The sequence below is a fragment of the Schistocerca serialis genome, chromosome 10, assembly GCF_023864345.2.
Source record: "Schistocerca serialis cubense isolate TAMUIC-IGC-003099 chromosome 10, iqSchSeri2.2, whole genome shotgun sequence".
Classification (NCBI taxonomy): Eukaryota; Metazoa; Arthropoda; class Insecta; order Orthoptera; family Acrididae; genus Schistocerca; species Schistocerca serialis.
The window spans coordinates 94,072,580-94,090,777 of NC_064647.1; the positions used below are offsets into that span (position 1 = coordinate 94,072,580).

An 18,198-nucleotide genomic window follows, 5' to 3' on the forward strand; every position below is an offset into this window, starting at 1 on the left:
GGTGGCACTGTAAGCATCATAATTTAATAGTGGTCGACTACAAATGACAAATGAATCGTACAACAATGCCTAAGGTTTACGTCTGATGTTAAAGAAACAGTACCACTAGTGTGCATGGGTGTACAGTTGTGATACTGTTAGTTACTTAAGCCCATCCATCACGGCAAAGTCATATCACATCAGATGGGAAAAATTGGTTTTTAATTGTACTGAGGCCAAAAACAGCATAAAATGCATCAAGCACATTGGTTTTTAATTGTCTCGAGGTCAAACATGGCATAAAATGCATCAATCAGAATCACAACAGATTATTAACTGCCATGTGACTGGCACGAAACGTGTTCAATATGGTGTCCATCATTTTCTGCAACAAGTCGAAATCAAGAAACAGCATGTTCCACAACTGATCGAAGTGTTTCCAGGGTCACATTCAGAATGTGTTGTGCAATGCATTCCTTCACTGCAACTAAATTTTCAACTGGAACACTGAACACAACATCTTTCAGATAGCCCCACAGCCAGAAGTCACACAGATTAAGATCAGGTGATTGGGACATCCAGGCTGTAGGGAAATGGTGGCAGACATTTCTAGCATTTCCAAAATGGCGTTTCAGCAGCTGCTTAAGTGGATTTGCAATGTGTGGAAGTGTGCCCTCTTGCATACAAATGATCCCATCCACACATCCACGCTGTTGGAGAGCTGGAGTGACGTGGTTATGTAAAAGACATTCATAGCGCTCACCACTGATGGTACAGGTAACAGGACCGGAATCACCTATCTCTTCGAAAAAATATGGCCCTATGATAAATGATGCTGTAAACCCGCACCACACAGTGACCATTTCAGGATGAAGTGGTACTGGTTGATTTGCGTGTGGATTTTCCATTGCCTGCATTCGACAATTCTGTGTATTGACATATCCTATCACACGAAAGTGGGCTTTGTCTGTACACAAAATCTTCCACGATCAATCTTTGTCCACTTCCATGCAAGCAAGAAATTCTAAAGCAAAGGTCTCTCATGCTGGCAGGTAAACAGGAAGCAACTTGTGCACATGGGTAATGCTGAATGGATAGAAAAGGATGTTTCATAGAATTTTACCCACCATGCTCACATATATGTCCAATGTTCAGGCAATTCTCCATTCACTACAAGTTTGCACACCACCACTTTTCTCCTCTTGCATTGCTATCGCCACTGCTTCCACTGATGTCGAATCAATTCGTTTCCTCCTTCTACCAGGTTGCACACTAAAAGAACCCATCTTTTTGAATTTCTGAATCATATTCTCCACACCCACGGTAGTCGTCAGACCAACGCCTTTTTTCAAACCTTTCAGTGTCCGGAACTTCTGCAGAGCGACATGTGCACCAACTTCAATGGGTTGTGTGCATGACGTGTATTCATTTACATATTCTGACACATACAGCGCCATCTATTGATCAATTTTCACACTAATTTTTTCTTCTGACATACATTTTCCCCCCTTCTCCTATAATATTCTGTTGCAATTTGATGTCGTTCTAAAGCGTTTTGAAAGTTTAACTTTAATTATAATCACCCTTTATAACCTACAACAGAAAAATATTTTAATGAAATTAATGAACATGTCTTCTAAAATGACACAACTGAATGCTCAAAATGTAAACATTCAACATGTGGGTAGTCTTCTATATAACTTGAAATATTGTCTTTTGTATGCAATGATTGAATTTTAGCATTAGAGTCACTATTACTGTAGAGAACTAAAATACTCAATTCAGTTTAATGACATTTAATTATCTGAACATCCACAGTTGAAATTAACTATTTTATGAAATTTGGCACAGGAAAGCTTTCCATTCTACAAAACAAATTACTTTAAATATGTTATTAGCATCTCTTGAATTTGTTACCACATTTAAATCAATTTCAACAAAACTTTCTCCACTGTAAATCATAAGGAATTATAATTAGAATAATAATGTAAAAAGTGTTACGTGTTGATTGTCAATAAACTATAATAGCCTACATTAGGTTAAGAGTTCAGTTATTAAAATTAGTGGCAGTTGTTAAGGAGTCATTAAGCTGCAGTATAAAGATGATGTTATAAGTTAATAACAGTATATTATAAGCAAAAATTAATACTAAATGAAGCAAATATGAAACATGTCAACAATTATTTGACAAATATAAATCGCATTTCCACATCAAGATTATAAAAGGATTCAAAAACAAAGCCATCGGTTTTCTCGGTCAAGGAGAATGGTGAATGATGATAATCAAATATTGTCATCAGTATTGTTTCTTATAGTTCAATAAATGGAATTAATATTTATTTTCGTCTTCTACAACTTAAAAATATTGCAACACTCACATTTACTCATTGAGGAGACTGCAATTTATACCAGAAATTTGAGTAGAAAAAACTGCACCTTGAGTACTAAAGGATGAAGTAGTCTGCACATCATGATCCATTAAAAGTGCTGCCAATATCAAACTGCTGCCAGCAGAGATTTTCAAAAGATTCATTTTTGTATTACTCTCTATCTTATGTTTATACTACACAGTCTAGACTCAATACAGGAATTAAGACAGTTTGGAAAACACTAATAGTATAAGAGGAGGAAAGAAACTGTGACAAAAACAATAAATTAATTTACTTTTTAAAGGTCTCCTGAACACTGCACATCAGTAAGTACTGGTATTACGATCTCATTACTTAAGACTGATTCTCATCCCATACGGTAATTCTCCCCTGACCCGCAGTTCTGGGTGACTTTCCCGAAATCTTTCCCTTTTCCTAGACCTCTCCAGTCCTTTTCCTTAACCCCTCTTCCTTCCCCTTCAACCCTTCTGCCTGAAGAAGGAGCCACTGACTCCAAAAGCTTGCCAATTACAACCATCTTTTTTATGTGTGTGTTCTGCAGCTGCTTGGTGAGTATCTAAGTATATAATTTTGTTAGTAATTGATTGTTTTCATTGTTGCAGTAGATCACAATACTTAACCGTACATGACAAACAGTTCTAAACAATTTCTGCCAATATTGCAGCACAACTTACCAATTATTTTAGGCACATAGTAGTCTGGGTATGGAGCCAGTAATTTGTGGAACTTTCGAGTACATTCTGCCTCGCGAATGTAGTCTACCTCCCATGCAAGCTCTCGTTTTGCTACTTCAACTACATTGTCAATGAAGAACCCTAAAACAATAATTGTATTTAAATGAAAAATTGTGCAAAAGGAATGACATTTGCAAATGATGTCTACCAACTAAAATAGGTGGTTACTTTGAATTTAAAGATAACAGAAAAGTATCTATTGAAACATTTTAACTGACATGAAAGTATATACATCAACAGCGAAAACACACCAACAAGAAAATACTTTCCCTGTCTCGTTACCATCATAGACTGACATTTTTTAGTAACACATGTACTTTGCCTTTTACTTATATTCACAAAGTTAATTTTCTGCTGTTGCTCTAGTGAATTCGTCCTGCCTGAGTATCTCTCAGCATTATTATTTCACTAAAGCACTTTAAAGGTTCCGTGAATAATTATAAATAAAGCAATACATTTTGGATGTTCTACACTATTGATTTATTTTGTTAATTACTTTTTGGCTTACAAGCCACCATCATTTTCATAGTTATTAACATATATAGAGCACCAAGTGGAAACCTGTCAGTCTTCATGAATAAACTAGAAGTTCTGCTGAACAGGATCAGTACACTAAATACGAAGATAGTGCTTTGTGGGGATTTCAATATTGATTTTTCAAAAGACAGCAGTACCAGAGATGCTTTGATAAATATGACCAACACATTCAATACGATCCCCACAATACACTGTCCACCAAGATTAACAGAATGCACAAATTCCATTATTGACCAAATATTCATCTCAGAAACAACTTACTGATTCACAAGCAGAGTACTGAGCATGGGTTATAGTGATCATGAGGCACAGCTGCTGTGTATAGAAATGCCAACAAGTAGTAGCAGTTCCGGAAAAGTAGTTGAAAAAAGAACCTTTTCTGAAGATAACATTAGAATTTTTAATCTCTTACTGGCGAAGGAAAACTGGGAAAGCATCGCCACTCAGAACATCTTGCTTCACTATTTTAATGTAGCATTTCCAAAAGTAGTAAAAACAGTCAAACCTAACAATAACAAGCAATGGGTAACTAAAGGTATAAAAATTTCCAGTCACAGAAACAGATTTCTGCAGTACTCTTGTAAGAAATATAGAGTAATCAAAGAATTTGCAGATTATTAAAAAGCCTACAAAAGAATCAATGGTAGAGTAGTCAAAGAGGAAAAAATTATGTGGAATGACGATTTGATAAGAAAATCATCTAACAAAATGAGATCCACGTGGAGAGTTATAAAGAAAGAAACTTGTAGTTCAGCGCTAAAGAAAGAGAATGTATCATTAACACTAGAAGGCTCAAAAGTCACAGACCCAAATTCAGTTGTGGAAAAATTCAATGAATACTTCACCTCACTAGCTGAAGACCTCATTCAAGTACACTGTCAAGGACCAGTTCCAAGTTTCTCCAGCAAGTCACTGGTCTTGACTGCTTCTATGTATGTGTATGAAACAAACCCCAATGAAATTATAAGTAAAATTAAATCATTAAGCAATAAAATGTCAAGTGGTCTTGATGAAGTACCTGATTTCATATTAAAAGAATGTGCTCACCACATAGCAAACCCCCTGGCAAAAATTTTCAACCTCTTTTTACAAACTGGTGTATTTCCAGATATTTTTAAAACAGCAAAAGTTTCACCACTGCTAAAAAAAGGTGGTTCTGAAAAAATATCAAACTACTGACCCGTGTCACAGTTAACTTCCTTCTCAAAAATTCTAGAAAAACTCTTCTATGACAGGCTTTTAAGTTTCATAAATAAATATGCACCTTTTACAGTACAACATGTTTTTAGAAAGTCTAAATCTACACAGACAGCAATTTTCGAATTCTTAGACTGCATTTTAAAATCCCTTGATCAACATAAATTAGCTGCAGGTATTTTTCTAGATCTATCAAAAGCCTTCAACGTCCTGGACCATAACATTCTGCTCGAAAAATTAGAAAGACGAGGAGTAAAAGGTGTAGCACATAGCCGGTTGTGTTCATACTTAAAAAAACACACCCAGAAAGTATCACATTAGTACGAATTCAACAACATGAATGAAACAAGAAACAACTCCTTTCTTTCTAGGGAATTAGCAATAAAATATGGTGTACCACAGGGCTCAATCTTAGGTCCACTACTCTTCTTGATTTATGTGGACGACTTAGTTGAATATATGAGTCCCACAAAAACTATCCTGTTTGCCGATGACACCAGCATATTGCTCACTGGATCCAGTCCAGAAACTTTGGGGCCAACAACAGAAAGTTCTATGAAAAGACTTTCTGAGTGGTTCACAAAAAACGAACTCATTATTAACACTGAAAAAACTGTGTGTGTCGATTTTCATTTAATTCCTCCAACTAATCAAATGTCTATTCAAGCCCAATTAAAAAATGATCCCCTAGAAAAGTTAAGTGTCACAAAATTCTTGGGTCTTTGGGTTCAGCAAGACAAAGTGGGATACACATATAAATAACTTGTGTAGAAAGCTATCAACTGTGTGCTATGGCCTAAGAATTTTACAGGCTACAACAAGCAAAACAACAGTACTGCAGGCATACTATGCACAGTTCCACTCACTAATCCGATATGGGATCATTTTCTGGGGATACTCAACCCACAGTGTAAAGGTTTTTAGAATGCAAAAGAGAGCTTTAAGAATAATTTGTGGCCTTAAAAAGATGGAGTCCTGCAAATCCCATTTTACTGAGCTTGGTGTTCTAAATGTTCCAAGTTTATTCATTTATGAAATTATCTTGTTCACTAGGGACTACCTCCTGAAAAAAGGCAAACAGCTACAGAACAAAAATATACACAACTATAGTACCAGAAGGGAATCAAATATACTTCAAAAATATCACAGAACAACCACCTATCCGAGGAACATAATTAACATTGGTGTAATACTACACAATAAGATACCAGAGGAAATAAAAAATACTACTCATTCAATATTTAAAGCTAAACTAAAGGCATTTCTAATAAAGCATTGTTTCTATTCTGTCAGAGAATTTCTGAATAAGTAACAAAATTAATTGTAATAGGTACCTAATTTTAATTTGCCTACTATTTTGCTAATACTATGTATTATTGTTAACTTATCTTTGACCTGTCTAATATCAATTGTACAATTTGTGCTATATGATAAAACTGGACCAATAATCAATCAATCAATCAATTTAGAAGTAGGTGTAAACACAAAGTAAATGTCATCTTTGACAGTGCAGCAGCAATTCAATTAAAAATGTTGAAGTTAAACAGCAGACAAATATTAAGAGAACAAGGCAAAAAAACATTGATGCTAATCCTTTAAACAGTGTCTAAGTACCAATTGAAATTAAATTAAATTAACAATCACAATAAAATAAAATTGATACATGAGTATTGCACAATAGCTTGAAGAGGCATTACATATGGAAGGTAATAGAGTAACAGAGGAAATAATAAGAAATGACAACCATATCTCATTTAGCATATGTATCCTGCTATAATCATCAGTTCTATCTCTAACTGGGGAATGAAACCCATTATCTTGGAGAAAGCATAAACCATTTTCATTTGTTCTTTCACTGCATGACAGTATAATGGAAAAGGACAGAAAGGTAAAAGCACCAGAGAGGTGGTTTTGATGATAAGACTGATGATGAAAGCAAGACTTAAGGTAAATCAAGAGATGTTCATAGAGTGTGTCAATCTAGAAAAACATTTGACAATGTAAAATAGCGCAAGTAGTCAGTAATTTTGAGAAAAATGGGTATAAGCTATAGGTACAGAGCCCAGCATGAATAAGAATGGAAGATCAACAGCAAAGTGCTCAGATTAGAAAGATTGTAAGGTAGGGATGAAATCTTTCACCCCTGCTGTTCAATCTGCATATCAAAGTAACAATGACGGAAATAAAAGGAATGGGAATTAAATTCAAGGTGAAAATATATCAATGATAAGATTCATTGCCAACATTGCTATCCCAAGTGAAAGTGAAAAAGAATTACAGGATCTGCTGAATAGAATAAACAGTCTAATAAGTACATAAGCAGGATTAAGAGTAAACCAGAGAGAGACAATGGTGATTAGAAGAAACAAGGTTAAAGTAGACGAAGGTTAGGAATTCTGCAACCTAGAAGAAAAATTACATGACAGGCAAAGCAAGGGGGACAGAAAAGGCAGACTAGCACTGTATAAGAGGGCACTGACAACCAAAGAAGTCTACTAGTATCAAACACAGGCCTTAATTTGAGCAGAGAGGAGGCATGAAGGGGCGAGGGGGAGTGGGAGTGGGGGGAGGTAAGGAGATGGGGGGAGGTATGGAGGGGAGGGGATTGTGGGGAGGAGGGGGGATTGTGGGGAGGAGGGGGGATTGTGGGGAGGAGGGGGGCGTGTGGGGAGGAGCAGAGGGGGTTGTGGGGAGGAGCAGAGGGGGTTGTGGGGAGGAGCAGAGGGGGTTGTGGGGAGGAGCAGAGGGGGTTGTGGGGAGGAGCAGAGGGGGTTGTGGGGAGGAGCAGAGGGGGTTGTGGGGAGGAGCAGAGGGGGTTGTGGGGAGGAGCAGAGGGGGTTGTGGGAGGAGGAGGGATAGTCGAGAGGAGGGAGGCGTGTGGGGAGAAGGGGAGGGGGTTGTGGGGAGGAGGGGGCAGAAGAGGGTGGAGAGGAAGGAGGAGAGGGACATGGCGATGGGGAGGGACATCGAGAGGGGGGAGGAGAGGGAGAGGGGGGAGGAGAGGGAGAGGGGGGAGGAGAGGGAGAGGGGGGAGGAGAGGGAGAGGGGGGAGGAGAGGGAGAGGGGGGAGGAGAGGGAGAGGGGGGAGGAGAGGGAGAGGGGGGAGGAGAGGGAGAGGGGGGAGGAGAGGGAGAGGGGGGAGGAGAGGGAGAGGGGGGAGGAGAGGGAGAGGGGGGAGGAGAGGGAGAGGGGGGAGGAGAGGGGGAGGGGGAGGAGAGGGAGAGGGGGGAGGAGAGGGGGAGGGGGAGGAGAGGGAGAGGGGGGAGGAGAGGGGGAGGAGAGGGAGCGGGGGAGGAGAGGGAGCGGGGGAGGAGAGGGAGCGGGGGAGGAGAGGGGGAGGGGGAGGAGAGGGAGCGGGGGAGGAGAGGGGGAGGGGGAGGAGAGGGGGAGGGGGAGGAGAGGGGGAGGGGGAGGAGAGGGGGAGGGGGAGGGGAGGGGGAGGATAGGGGGAGGGGGAGGAGAGGGGGAGGGGGAGGGGAGGGGGAGGAGAGGGGGAGGGGGAGGAGAGGGGGAGGGGGAGGAGAGGGGGAGGGGGAGGAGAGGGAGAGGGGGAGGAGAGGGAGAGGGGGAGGAGAGGGAGAGGGGGAGGAGAGGGAGAGGGGGAGGAGAGGGAGAGGGGGAGGAGAGGGAGAGGGGGAGGAGAGGGAGAGGGGGAGGAGAGGGAGAGAGGGAGGAGAGGGAGAGGGGGAGGAGAGGGAGAGGGGGAGGAGAGGGAGAGGGGGAGGAGAGGGAGAGGGGGAGGAGAGGGAGAGGGGGAGGAGAGGGAGAGGGGGAGGAGAGGGAGAGGGGGAGGAGAGGGAGAGGGGGAGGAGAGGGAGAGGGGGAGGAGAGGGGGAGGAGAGGGAGAGGGGGAGGAGAGGGAGAGGGGGAGGAGAGGGGGAGGAGAGGGAGAGGGGGAGGAGAGGGAGAGGGGGAGGAGAGGGAGAGGGGGAGGAGAGGGAGAGGGGGAGGAGAGGGAGAGGGGGAGGAGAGGGAGAGGGGGAGGAGAGGGACATTGAAAAGGGGGAGGAGAGGGACATGGAGAGGGGGAGGAGAGGGACATGGAGAGGGGGAGGAGAGGGACATGGAGAGGGGGAGGAGAGGGACATGGAGAGGGGGAGGAGAGGGAGATGGAGAGGGGGAGGAGAGGGAGATGGAGAGGGGGAGGAGAGGGAGATGGAGAGGGGGAGGAGAGGGAGATGGAGAGGGGGAGGAGAGGGAGATGGAGAGGGGGAGGAGAGGGAGATGGAGAGGGGGAGGAGAGGGAGATGGAGAGGGGGAGGAGAGGGAGATGGAGAGGGGGAGGAGAGGGAGATGGAGGGGGGAGGAGAAGGAGATGGAGAGGGGGAGGAGAGGGAGATGGAGAGGGGGAGGAGAGGGAGATGGAGGGGGGAGGAGAGGGAGATGGAGAGGGGGAGGAGAGGGAGATGGAGAGGGGGAGGAGAGGGAGATGGAGAGGGGGAGGAGAGGAAGATGGAGAGGGAGATGGAGAGGAGAGGGAGATGGAGAGGGGGAGGAGAGGGACATGGTGGGGGGGGGAGAGGGACATGGGGAGGGATATGGAGAGGGAGGGGAGGGAGATGGAAAGGAAGGAGAGGGAGATGGAAAGGGAGGGGAGGGAGATGGAGAGGGAGGGGAGGGAGATGGAGAGGGAGGGGAGGGAGATGGAGAGGGAGGGGAGGGAGATGGAGAGGGAGGAGAGGGAGATGGAGAGGGAGGGGAGGGAGATGGAGAGGGAGGAGAGGGAGATGGAGAGGGAGGAGAGGGAGATGGAGAGGGAGGAGAGGGAAATGGAGAGGGAGGAGAGGCAGAGGGAGAGGTAATGCACAAAATCTTACATGCATAGGAGTGTTGTAAGAAGATTGTACTCTACCAGGATGTCAGCCCCCATCTGCAAACAGTCTCATTAGGCAAGATGAAGCAATGGGCCTAAGTGTGTCTGACACAGAAATGGTGGTCTCTGGCTGAGATGAACACGAGAAACACCACAAAGTCACAATCTGCTTGATGACTGGCTGTTTGTCATAGGTAGGGGCGGCCTACGATCAAGCTATTTCTTGAGCTTTTCAACACAGCAGCTCATGTGGCTGGTTTCGGGTTTTCTCATAATAAAACGGCTCACCCTGCTATCACTTTAAAGAGATCATGGCCACTTGGCTACTGGTTGGAGTACCTGCACATATTTACCCGCCCTCACTGACAGAAAATTCTCAACCATGTCACAAGACTTGAAGACCACTCCATTGCTGGTACTGAAGTCCCCACATCTATGTTTATTACCTAAAGCACAACTGTATGGAGTATGAAATTAAATCTGTGACTACATTGGCAGTTTCTTGGGAGGAAGTACACAGCATGTTGTCTCAGATGGATAGTCACTGACAGAACTAACTTCAGGGAAGTGTGTTAAGACCCTATGGTCGAGACAGTGTAAGAAGATCCCTGACACCTCGAAGCACAGTTGCCAGCTTTCAACTGTGAAGCACAGACAGCTGCAGGAAAAAACAATAGCTTCTATAGGGGCTGTGACAACACTCAGTTGTTGAAGTAAATGAGTGAAGCTGCCGTGCCAAGCCCACTGCTACTGTCAGGGATCAACTTGTGCCAACTCAACTGCAGTTGTTCATTTTGTAATTTCCTGACCTGATGCATTTATCTATTGTGGGATAATATCTGAAAAAGCTGCACAATTATTCACTGAGTTCTTGACAAGATTTCAGAGTGGTGCAAAGATTAGCAACTTGCTTTAAATGTTCAGAAAAGTAAGATTGTAAAGTTTACAAAATGAGAAAACTTAGTATCATATGACTACAGTAACAACACATCATAAATGGTATCGGTCAACTCATATAAATATCTGGCTGTAACAATTTCTAAGGATATGAAATGGAACACTAATAGAGGCTGTCATACATGAAGCAGATGGCAGATTTTAGTTCATTGGTAAGATACTGGAAAAATCCTATCAGTCTACAAAGGAGATAGCTCACCTGTGTGACCCATCCTAGAATACAGCTTAAGTCAGTGGTAACTGTACTATATAGGACTAACAGGAGATGTTAAATGTATACACTGAAGGGCATTGTCACAGAGATGCTGAAAAAATTCAACTGATAGACACTTGAAGATACATGCAAACTATCTATGGTAGTATTCTTACAAAGTTTCAAGACGCAACATTAACTGAGGAATAAACTAAAGCCCCCTACATATCACTCCTGCAGGGATCACAGTGACACCATTCTTGCCACACTCCACTCCAGAATGGAATGGGAAGAAACCTGAACAACTGGTTTATTGGCAAGGCCCCCCCCCCCCCCCCCCCCCCCCCCCCCCCCGCCATGCACTTCACAGATATTTGCAGAGCACCACGTAGGGACTTCAGAAAGCAAGTTAAACATGTTATCCCAAGCTAAAATCAATGCACAATAAGAGTGATGCGTTCTCGAAAGTGAGTACGGGTTCCGGGTTTCCCAGAGACACATTTCTGTTGTGGTGCATCACAGTGTTGGACAAATAGTGTGGAAACTGGCAATGTGCCCAAAAATTGAAGCATGATTCTTGGGGGAAAATGTCTAAATTGGTCACAGATTCACCATGAAACGCTGGCAGTGTATGGACCAAGTGCAAATCACAGCCACACACATGTGGGTGATGCTGACTGGGAAGTCCAGATCTCGTACTGTGTGATCTCCATCTTTTCAGCAAGCTGACAGAACATCCGAGGGAGGATATTTTCCAATGACACGGATGCTCACACCACAGTTCTTGAATGGGTCCATAACAGAGGAGCAGATTTTTACTGTCAAGGAATTGAACAACTGGTAGAACATTCTGATTGCTGTTTACAGACACATGGTGACTACATTGAAAGGTAGTGTAATGTGCATTTGTCACTTTGAACTGTAGTGTAGTGTAGCATTCAATAGCAGTTACTTGGTGTGCCACTATAATGTGTAACTTACTTTTTGACGTCCCCTCGTGCATGTAGTCAAGAGAGTTATGCATTGTCTGGGAGGGAAGGGGATGGAGGGGAGCCACCTAGACAGGTGCACAGTTGTGCATACTGTAATGTAATTAAATGTCGGAGATAAAGTTTATCTCATGTGAAAAGTACGATGCCCACACTAAAGAGTTAAGATAACTTCATTATGTTGCCATACAATGTATTTAATTTATTTATTTATGAATATTTTCTTTTATGATAAATAATGGATTTGTTTGAGATGATAAATGTTGTATATTTATATGTATTTATTTATATGTGTCTTTGGAGTGTATTAAGGTCAGAAGACCAAAGAATCTGGAATGCAGGAATGTCTGCAACTTCCGGGCACATGTTGGCTTGCACGCCACTTCTTTGTCGGTATTGGAGGGAGATGGACGTGTTTAAGTGACCAGTACAGTATAATGCATTTTTAGGGTATCAATGTTCGTAGTGAAAATATTGTAGTGACTAAACAAAAAGTACGAATAAATATTATTTTTAGCCGAAAGTAATTCGAATCCGGTAGTGTTTATTTCAAACAAGAAGAAAACCCAGACCATGCTTGTTAGAGTAATGATTTTGCAGACAAAACTTCGAAAACCCCTAGACAAACGAGATCTGCAGTGTGTAATCTTTCAGCAGCTACCAATAAATAAGCCTTGCTGAAATTGTGCTGGAACTACTCGTATTATTATCAATTACAAACACGTGGTGCGAATGTGGTCTTACCACAATATACCGCGTAAGATTCCACATCATTCAGTTATCAAGAAACGAGATAGGTAACAACCGGTACAATACGCATTCACACATGTACAAAATACTATGAATTTTCTGACAGGTGGTTTTAAAATATCCTGGTTCCTTACCTTCTGGGAATATGTTCCACACCTTCAAAACTCCAACAAGGTTATTGATGTCCGAATCTATTCCCTCTGCCACACCGGGATACTGTATTTTCATGGCAACCTCTGTCCCATCTGGCAGTCGAGCCAAGTGAACCTGTCCGATAGACGCTGCAGCAAATGGCCGTTCTTCAAATTCCTGCAGCCGAGACCGCCAGTCAGCCCCGAGTTCCCGTGACAGAACTCTCTGTGCAGAAACCAGAACAAAAGAAACTTTAACATTTTCTATATTAAAAAGTAACAGATGAATTATGACAAGATGTATATGCAGACAAGGAAAAAAAAAGTTCCCGGATTTCCTGGAACTGTAAAACGTATCAATCCTTTGAACGGTTAAGGTTTTATACACCGGCATAGAACTTCCCAGCACTTAAGAAAACAAAACCTAAAAGAAGAAGAAGGGGGAAAAAATAAAAAAAAATATATGTTTCCTAAAGATCTTTGACATGCAGCAACATGTACGCTGCATAATCTCATATTATGATACACTTGCATATTTTCGTATGTCATGTGATCTCACCAGCCAATGACAGCAGAAATTCAGAGCATACATGAAGCAGTCGGCCAATAGCAACATTCACTGTTACAAAGCATCAACACATGAACACGAAAAGTTTAAATTAATACACACAGTGTAGCTACAAGAAAAGCTAAACTTTCACATGCAATTTTGGTCTTTTTTTTGCGTGTTTTACAGTTCAAGATACATCACACAAACATGGCAATACAGTTTTAAATAATGACACAAATGTCTGATCTTCTGGGATCAAAATTCTTCTAAGTGGCTGGTCCTCAAACTGTTAATTTTTATATAAGAGTCAAACACCTTGTGATTTAAGAAATTCATTGGACATTCTCACACGTAACATAATTCATCTCACTTAAAAGGAATTGGAAGTAACACTTTTCAAACCACCACTTGCAATATTTTCCTGCGACTTGTAATAAATAGATTCTTTTCAGCAGTTGCCAGAGAGCATTACTGCATTAGCGTTAAGTGATCTTACATTACGTCACAAAAGAAACAGGACATCATAGGATACTCCACAAGCATCAGAATTTCATAGACCAAACGAAAATGCATAATTCAGCTTAAAGCACACATTCATAGGTTCAGATTAACAGTGAAGTAGGCCCCAACCTAATATTAAGCTTTTCAGTGTGGTTTTCGGGATGCAAACTTTCTTGTAGTACCGCATGTTTGGTTCTTTATTATGGCCTAATGCCATATGTGCTGGTAGATGAAAATGGGCACTTGATATTCAGTGGACAATTGAAACTAGCGAATAGTGTGGAACGAAGCACTTCATTTCAAATAAATAGTCTATTTCTAGAGAAAATATTAACAAAAGCCAAATTTCTTTAGCAAACCAACAAAAATGCCTTCATTTTTCTGCACAGCAGTATATGCTTGACTGCCAAAAATGTGGAAATACAATAAAATCAGAAAATTGAAACTAATAAGATATTTTAGCCGTATGTAATTACGTGAATGTACTTTATTTCACTTGACAGCTTCCGGCCACAGAAATCTGTTGTAGTTTTATGTGAGAGCTGTAAACATAGAGGAAACAGCAGAATCACTGGCCATAAAAATGAGCCACATTAAGACTACACCCCCTCCCTGCTACTACTCAGAATGCTCTCTGCATGCGAGAATCTGATCGCTTGGGCATGCCAGAAAATCTTTTCTGGGTAGCATCTGGCTGCTTGTTGCTACTACTGATACAGCTAACAGCCAGAAGTGGGAGAAGGTACCGCTCATATGCAACTCAACAGTGTATGCGCGTGAGCCCGTTGGCAAGTGCTCAAATGAACCTAATGTAAACAGCTGTGTCATCACATTCATCAGATTCAGTTTCTTGTTATGAAGTATTGCATAGCCTTTGTCCTAAAGGCTTTGACACATTTTGCTGTTGGCAAACACTTGTGTGTGCATTGTGTTTTGTTGTTGTAATTGGTGGTGGTGGTGGTTAGTGTTTAGCGTCCCGTCGACAACGAGGTCATTAGAGACGGAGTGCAAGCTCGGGTTAGGGAAGGAGTGGGAAGGAAATCGGCCGTGCCCTTTCAAAGGAACCATCCCAGCATTTGCCTGAAATGATTTAGAGAAAACACAGAAAACCTAAATCAGGATGGCTGGAGACGGGATTGAACCGTCGTCCTCCCGAATGCGAGTCCAGTGTGCTAACCACTGCGCCACCTAGCTCGGTGTTGTAAATGGTACATTTCCTTTGCAACTTAAGTTTTATTTTGGTTTTTTCCTCTCATGTGTGTTTTATTGCTACAGTGTTATTCTGCAGGATGGGATACAGTTCAATTCCTTGTTAGAGTATCAGTTCTTACCACACAAAATTACAAAAATTTGACTGAAAACTAAAACAATGAAAAATTCCTGTGTTTTCACCGGTTTTCTCCTGTATAAAAAAATTCCCACATTTTTTACAGATTTCCCGGTTCTCCTGGGGCATATACACCATGTATGAGCATCGTGACTAGAATTATGAATTTACCTTCACTGACAGTTTGCATAAAAATTCTGTCACAAATCATTCAATACTTTTTCTGCAACCCACATTTTACAGCCAAGAACTATTTACTGAGCATAAAATTAGCATTCTATAATGACAGGGTAAATTGTCTATTAGTCCACAAAACCAAACAATAATAGTTTCTGATCAACACGCATTGTAATTTTAATACTAAACAGACACCCAAATAAGTTTTACAGCAGTGGAACTTACACACTCACCAAATAGATGCACTACACAGAAATGTAACATCATCTCATGGAGTGAAGATAATGGACCCAACACTACAGTCCAGTGACAACAGGAAAGGACAGCAGCCCCTATCCAAACACTAACCCAATCCAGTCCAGGTAATCTGCAGTACAAATAGGCCATGATGTTGTGAGGGATCTGCTTGTAACTGCAGGTAGAAAATGTGTAGGACCTAATAGAAAAAAAGGTCGCATCCAGAAACAGCACATTAGCAACGAAAGATGTGCAGAATGTGTTTAAAAAGAAACTGATGCCACATTTATTTATTTATTTATTTATTTATTTCTTGTTCCGTAGATCCAGTTAGTGAGTCAATCACAAGGATATGGAACGTGTCAAATTGTACAGGTTTCAATTTAAACTTACAATAAATACAAGGGCAATTCAATGGCAAATTGTACATAGTTTAAGTAAGACATACTATAAATACAGTAACAGATACAATGTCAGCTAGATAACATAACTACCATTTGACAGAAAAAGGAGTTTGTTGATGCCATGCTGAAAATCTGCAAGAAAACAACTTTCAGAAGGAAGACATTCAAGAAATGTTTGCTAGAAGCACTGTCATTTCTTCAAATGGTTCCTTGGAGAGTGTGTCTTCAGAACAGGACAACTAAACAGCAATAAATAGCAGTAAATGTTATTTTTCTTATTCCTTCCCCTTCAAAAGGCTGTAAAAGGAGTTCTCTCTTTCTGGTCCATTTTCTGTTATTTTGCCTTACCTCTCCCTCTCCACCAAACATTTATCAATACGAAGTGCAACATCTAAGAGACACACTACCTCTGGCGCACGTTAGTCGGGGTTATTTGTGGACAGCAGAAGACCCATTTTCTGCCGTGTACTGAAGTTATAGCTAACATACAAATCTATGGAATACATATAGGTCCACACAATCTACTAACTCTATTCACAATAAATTTCGCAAACAGTATCCACATATGCTGCTAAACATATTTATACAACTGTATTATAGTGCCGCACATACTTCAGGAGATACGACACCACAAACACTGAGATGTGTGAAAAAATGCCGCATCCTACAGTCAAGTCAACTTAAGGAAATCCATGGCCTGGCAGAACTTTTGACAGCTTTCAACTACAAAGTGCACACAGATTTAGGCAAAAATAATATCCATCTACAGAGCTATAAAGAAGTGTTGCCACAGGCATATACAAAATCGCATCATAGACACATGATGCAAATGAATGTGCATATTTCTTTGTAGATCTGTTTCATAATCTCAAAGATGTTGTCATGAGTATATGGAAATGATTTTTTTTTTATATATTATACTAAAATTTTTTTTGTTTAGATTTATAATAGAAAATTGGCAAAATGGATGACCACACAATGCCAGGTTTTTCAGATAGTACATTAAAATGGAAAGACTGGCATTTCACTACAATGTATTCTAAAAAATTTTCTTGTCGTACAGGGGCTGCTTGTGACTGTAAAATCTTTGTTGCAATGTGGTACTAGCCAATCTTGGGTATCTTATAATTTTCTAGTGAGTGCCTTATAATACAGAGTGCACACATATACCAGACAGCATTGTCTGAAAGTTGCTACTCACCATACAGCGGAGGTGCCGAGTCGGAGACAGGAACAACAAAAAAGACTCTCACAATTAAAACTTTTGGCCATTAAGGCCTTCGTCAACAAGACACACACACACACACACACACACACACACACACACACACACACACACACACACGCACACAACTCACGTACACAAAATACAGAGAGCAGGGAAGAGGAGGAGATGGACAGAGAAAGGGGAGAAGAAAATGGATAGAGGGAGGGGGAGAAGAAGATGGATAAAGATAGGGAGAGGTGGGGGTGGACAGAGAAAAGGGAGAGAAGGGGACGTGTGCAACATATGTGACAGACATGTGTATAGGTGAAGCACCAGGTAAAAAGCTACTGAAGATTTAAGTTTTTCCTCCCTAACAACTCCTATACCACAGATGACTTCTTGAATAAAAGCAGTAAATCACAAATCTGTAAACGGACAGCAATTAGCTAAATACTGATTTTTGTAATTTTATTTGTATGTACAAATGTAGGAACTAACAACCAACAACAGACAATATTTGTGGTGTGCCATCTCGGCCAGAAACTTTTGAAGTATTATTTACGAACAAATGGGAATTACTGACTACTGTACACATCCCACTGTGTGATATTACCAATTGGTGAAACACTGTTACACTTTTAATCCTCTCGACTCGCCATTACCTCTACTTGCCACGTGGGCATGAAATCTGCCGACTGCCGCACCCTCTCGAATGCAGCCTGCAGGCCAGGACTGATAGTGTTGCTGTCCTGTATGCTGAGGATCTGGCCAATCTTCAGTGCTGCTCCTGCACACACAGTAGCCGAGGAGACCGTCAGACAATTATCGTTACATATGTTACCTGGTTGAAATGGATAAGGATGGGTGGAATTGGAAAACGGAAGAAAAGAGTTAGGGCAAACAATCACAAGTGTGATTATACGGGAGCACTAACCGACAACTGATATTTTTTTGAAGTGTCGATTGGAGTAAACATTGTAAATAAGCAACATTAACAGGCAACTGCTACCACTGCAATGCACATGCTAATAACAAACTGTGACAGTTGGCTTTGTAACTAAGTTTGTATCTGCTAAAGATACATATTAGTCACCAAACAACATAATATAAAAGAGGTTAAATATT

At 41.4% G+C, this 18,198-nt stretch overlaps 1 protein-coding gene and 1 non-coding gene across 3 annotated transcripts in view; both read right to left on the minus strand.

The window, feature by feature from the left end:
• LOC126425013 (atypical kinase COQ8B, mitochondrial) overlaps positions 1 to 18,198 on the minus strand; it is a 122,071-nt gene that overhangs the window by 39,197 nt on the left and 64,676 nt on the right. For both annotated transcript variants that reach the window (XM_050087919.1, XM_050087920.1), the window contains exons 6-8: positions 17,736 to 17,860; positions 12,674 to 12,896; positions 3,044 to 3,184 (exon numbers count right to left, since the gene is read on the minus strand). In XM_050087919.1, the coding sequence (XP_049943876.1) occupies positions 3,044 to 3,184; positions 12,674 to 12,896; positions 17,736 to 17,860 (489 nt within the window). The remainder of the gene's footprint in view (positions 1 to 3,043; positions 3,185 to 12,673; positions 12,897 to 17,735; positions 17,861 to 18,198) is intronic.
• On the minus strand, positions 14,843 to 14,915 carry Trnaa-cgc (transfer RNA alanine (anticodon CGC)). The gene has a single exon. It is a non-coding gene; the product is annotated as a tRNA-Ala (tRNA).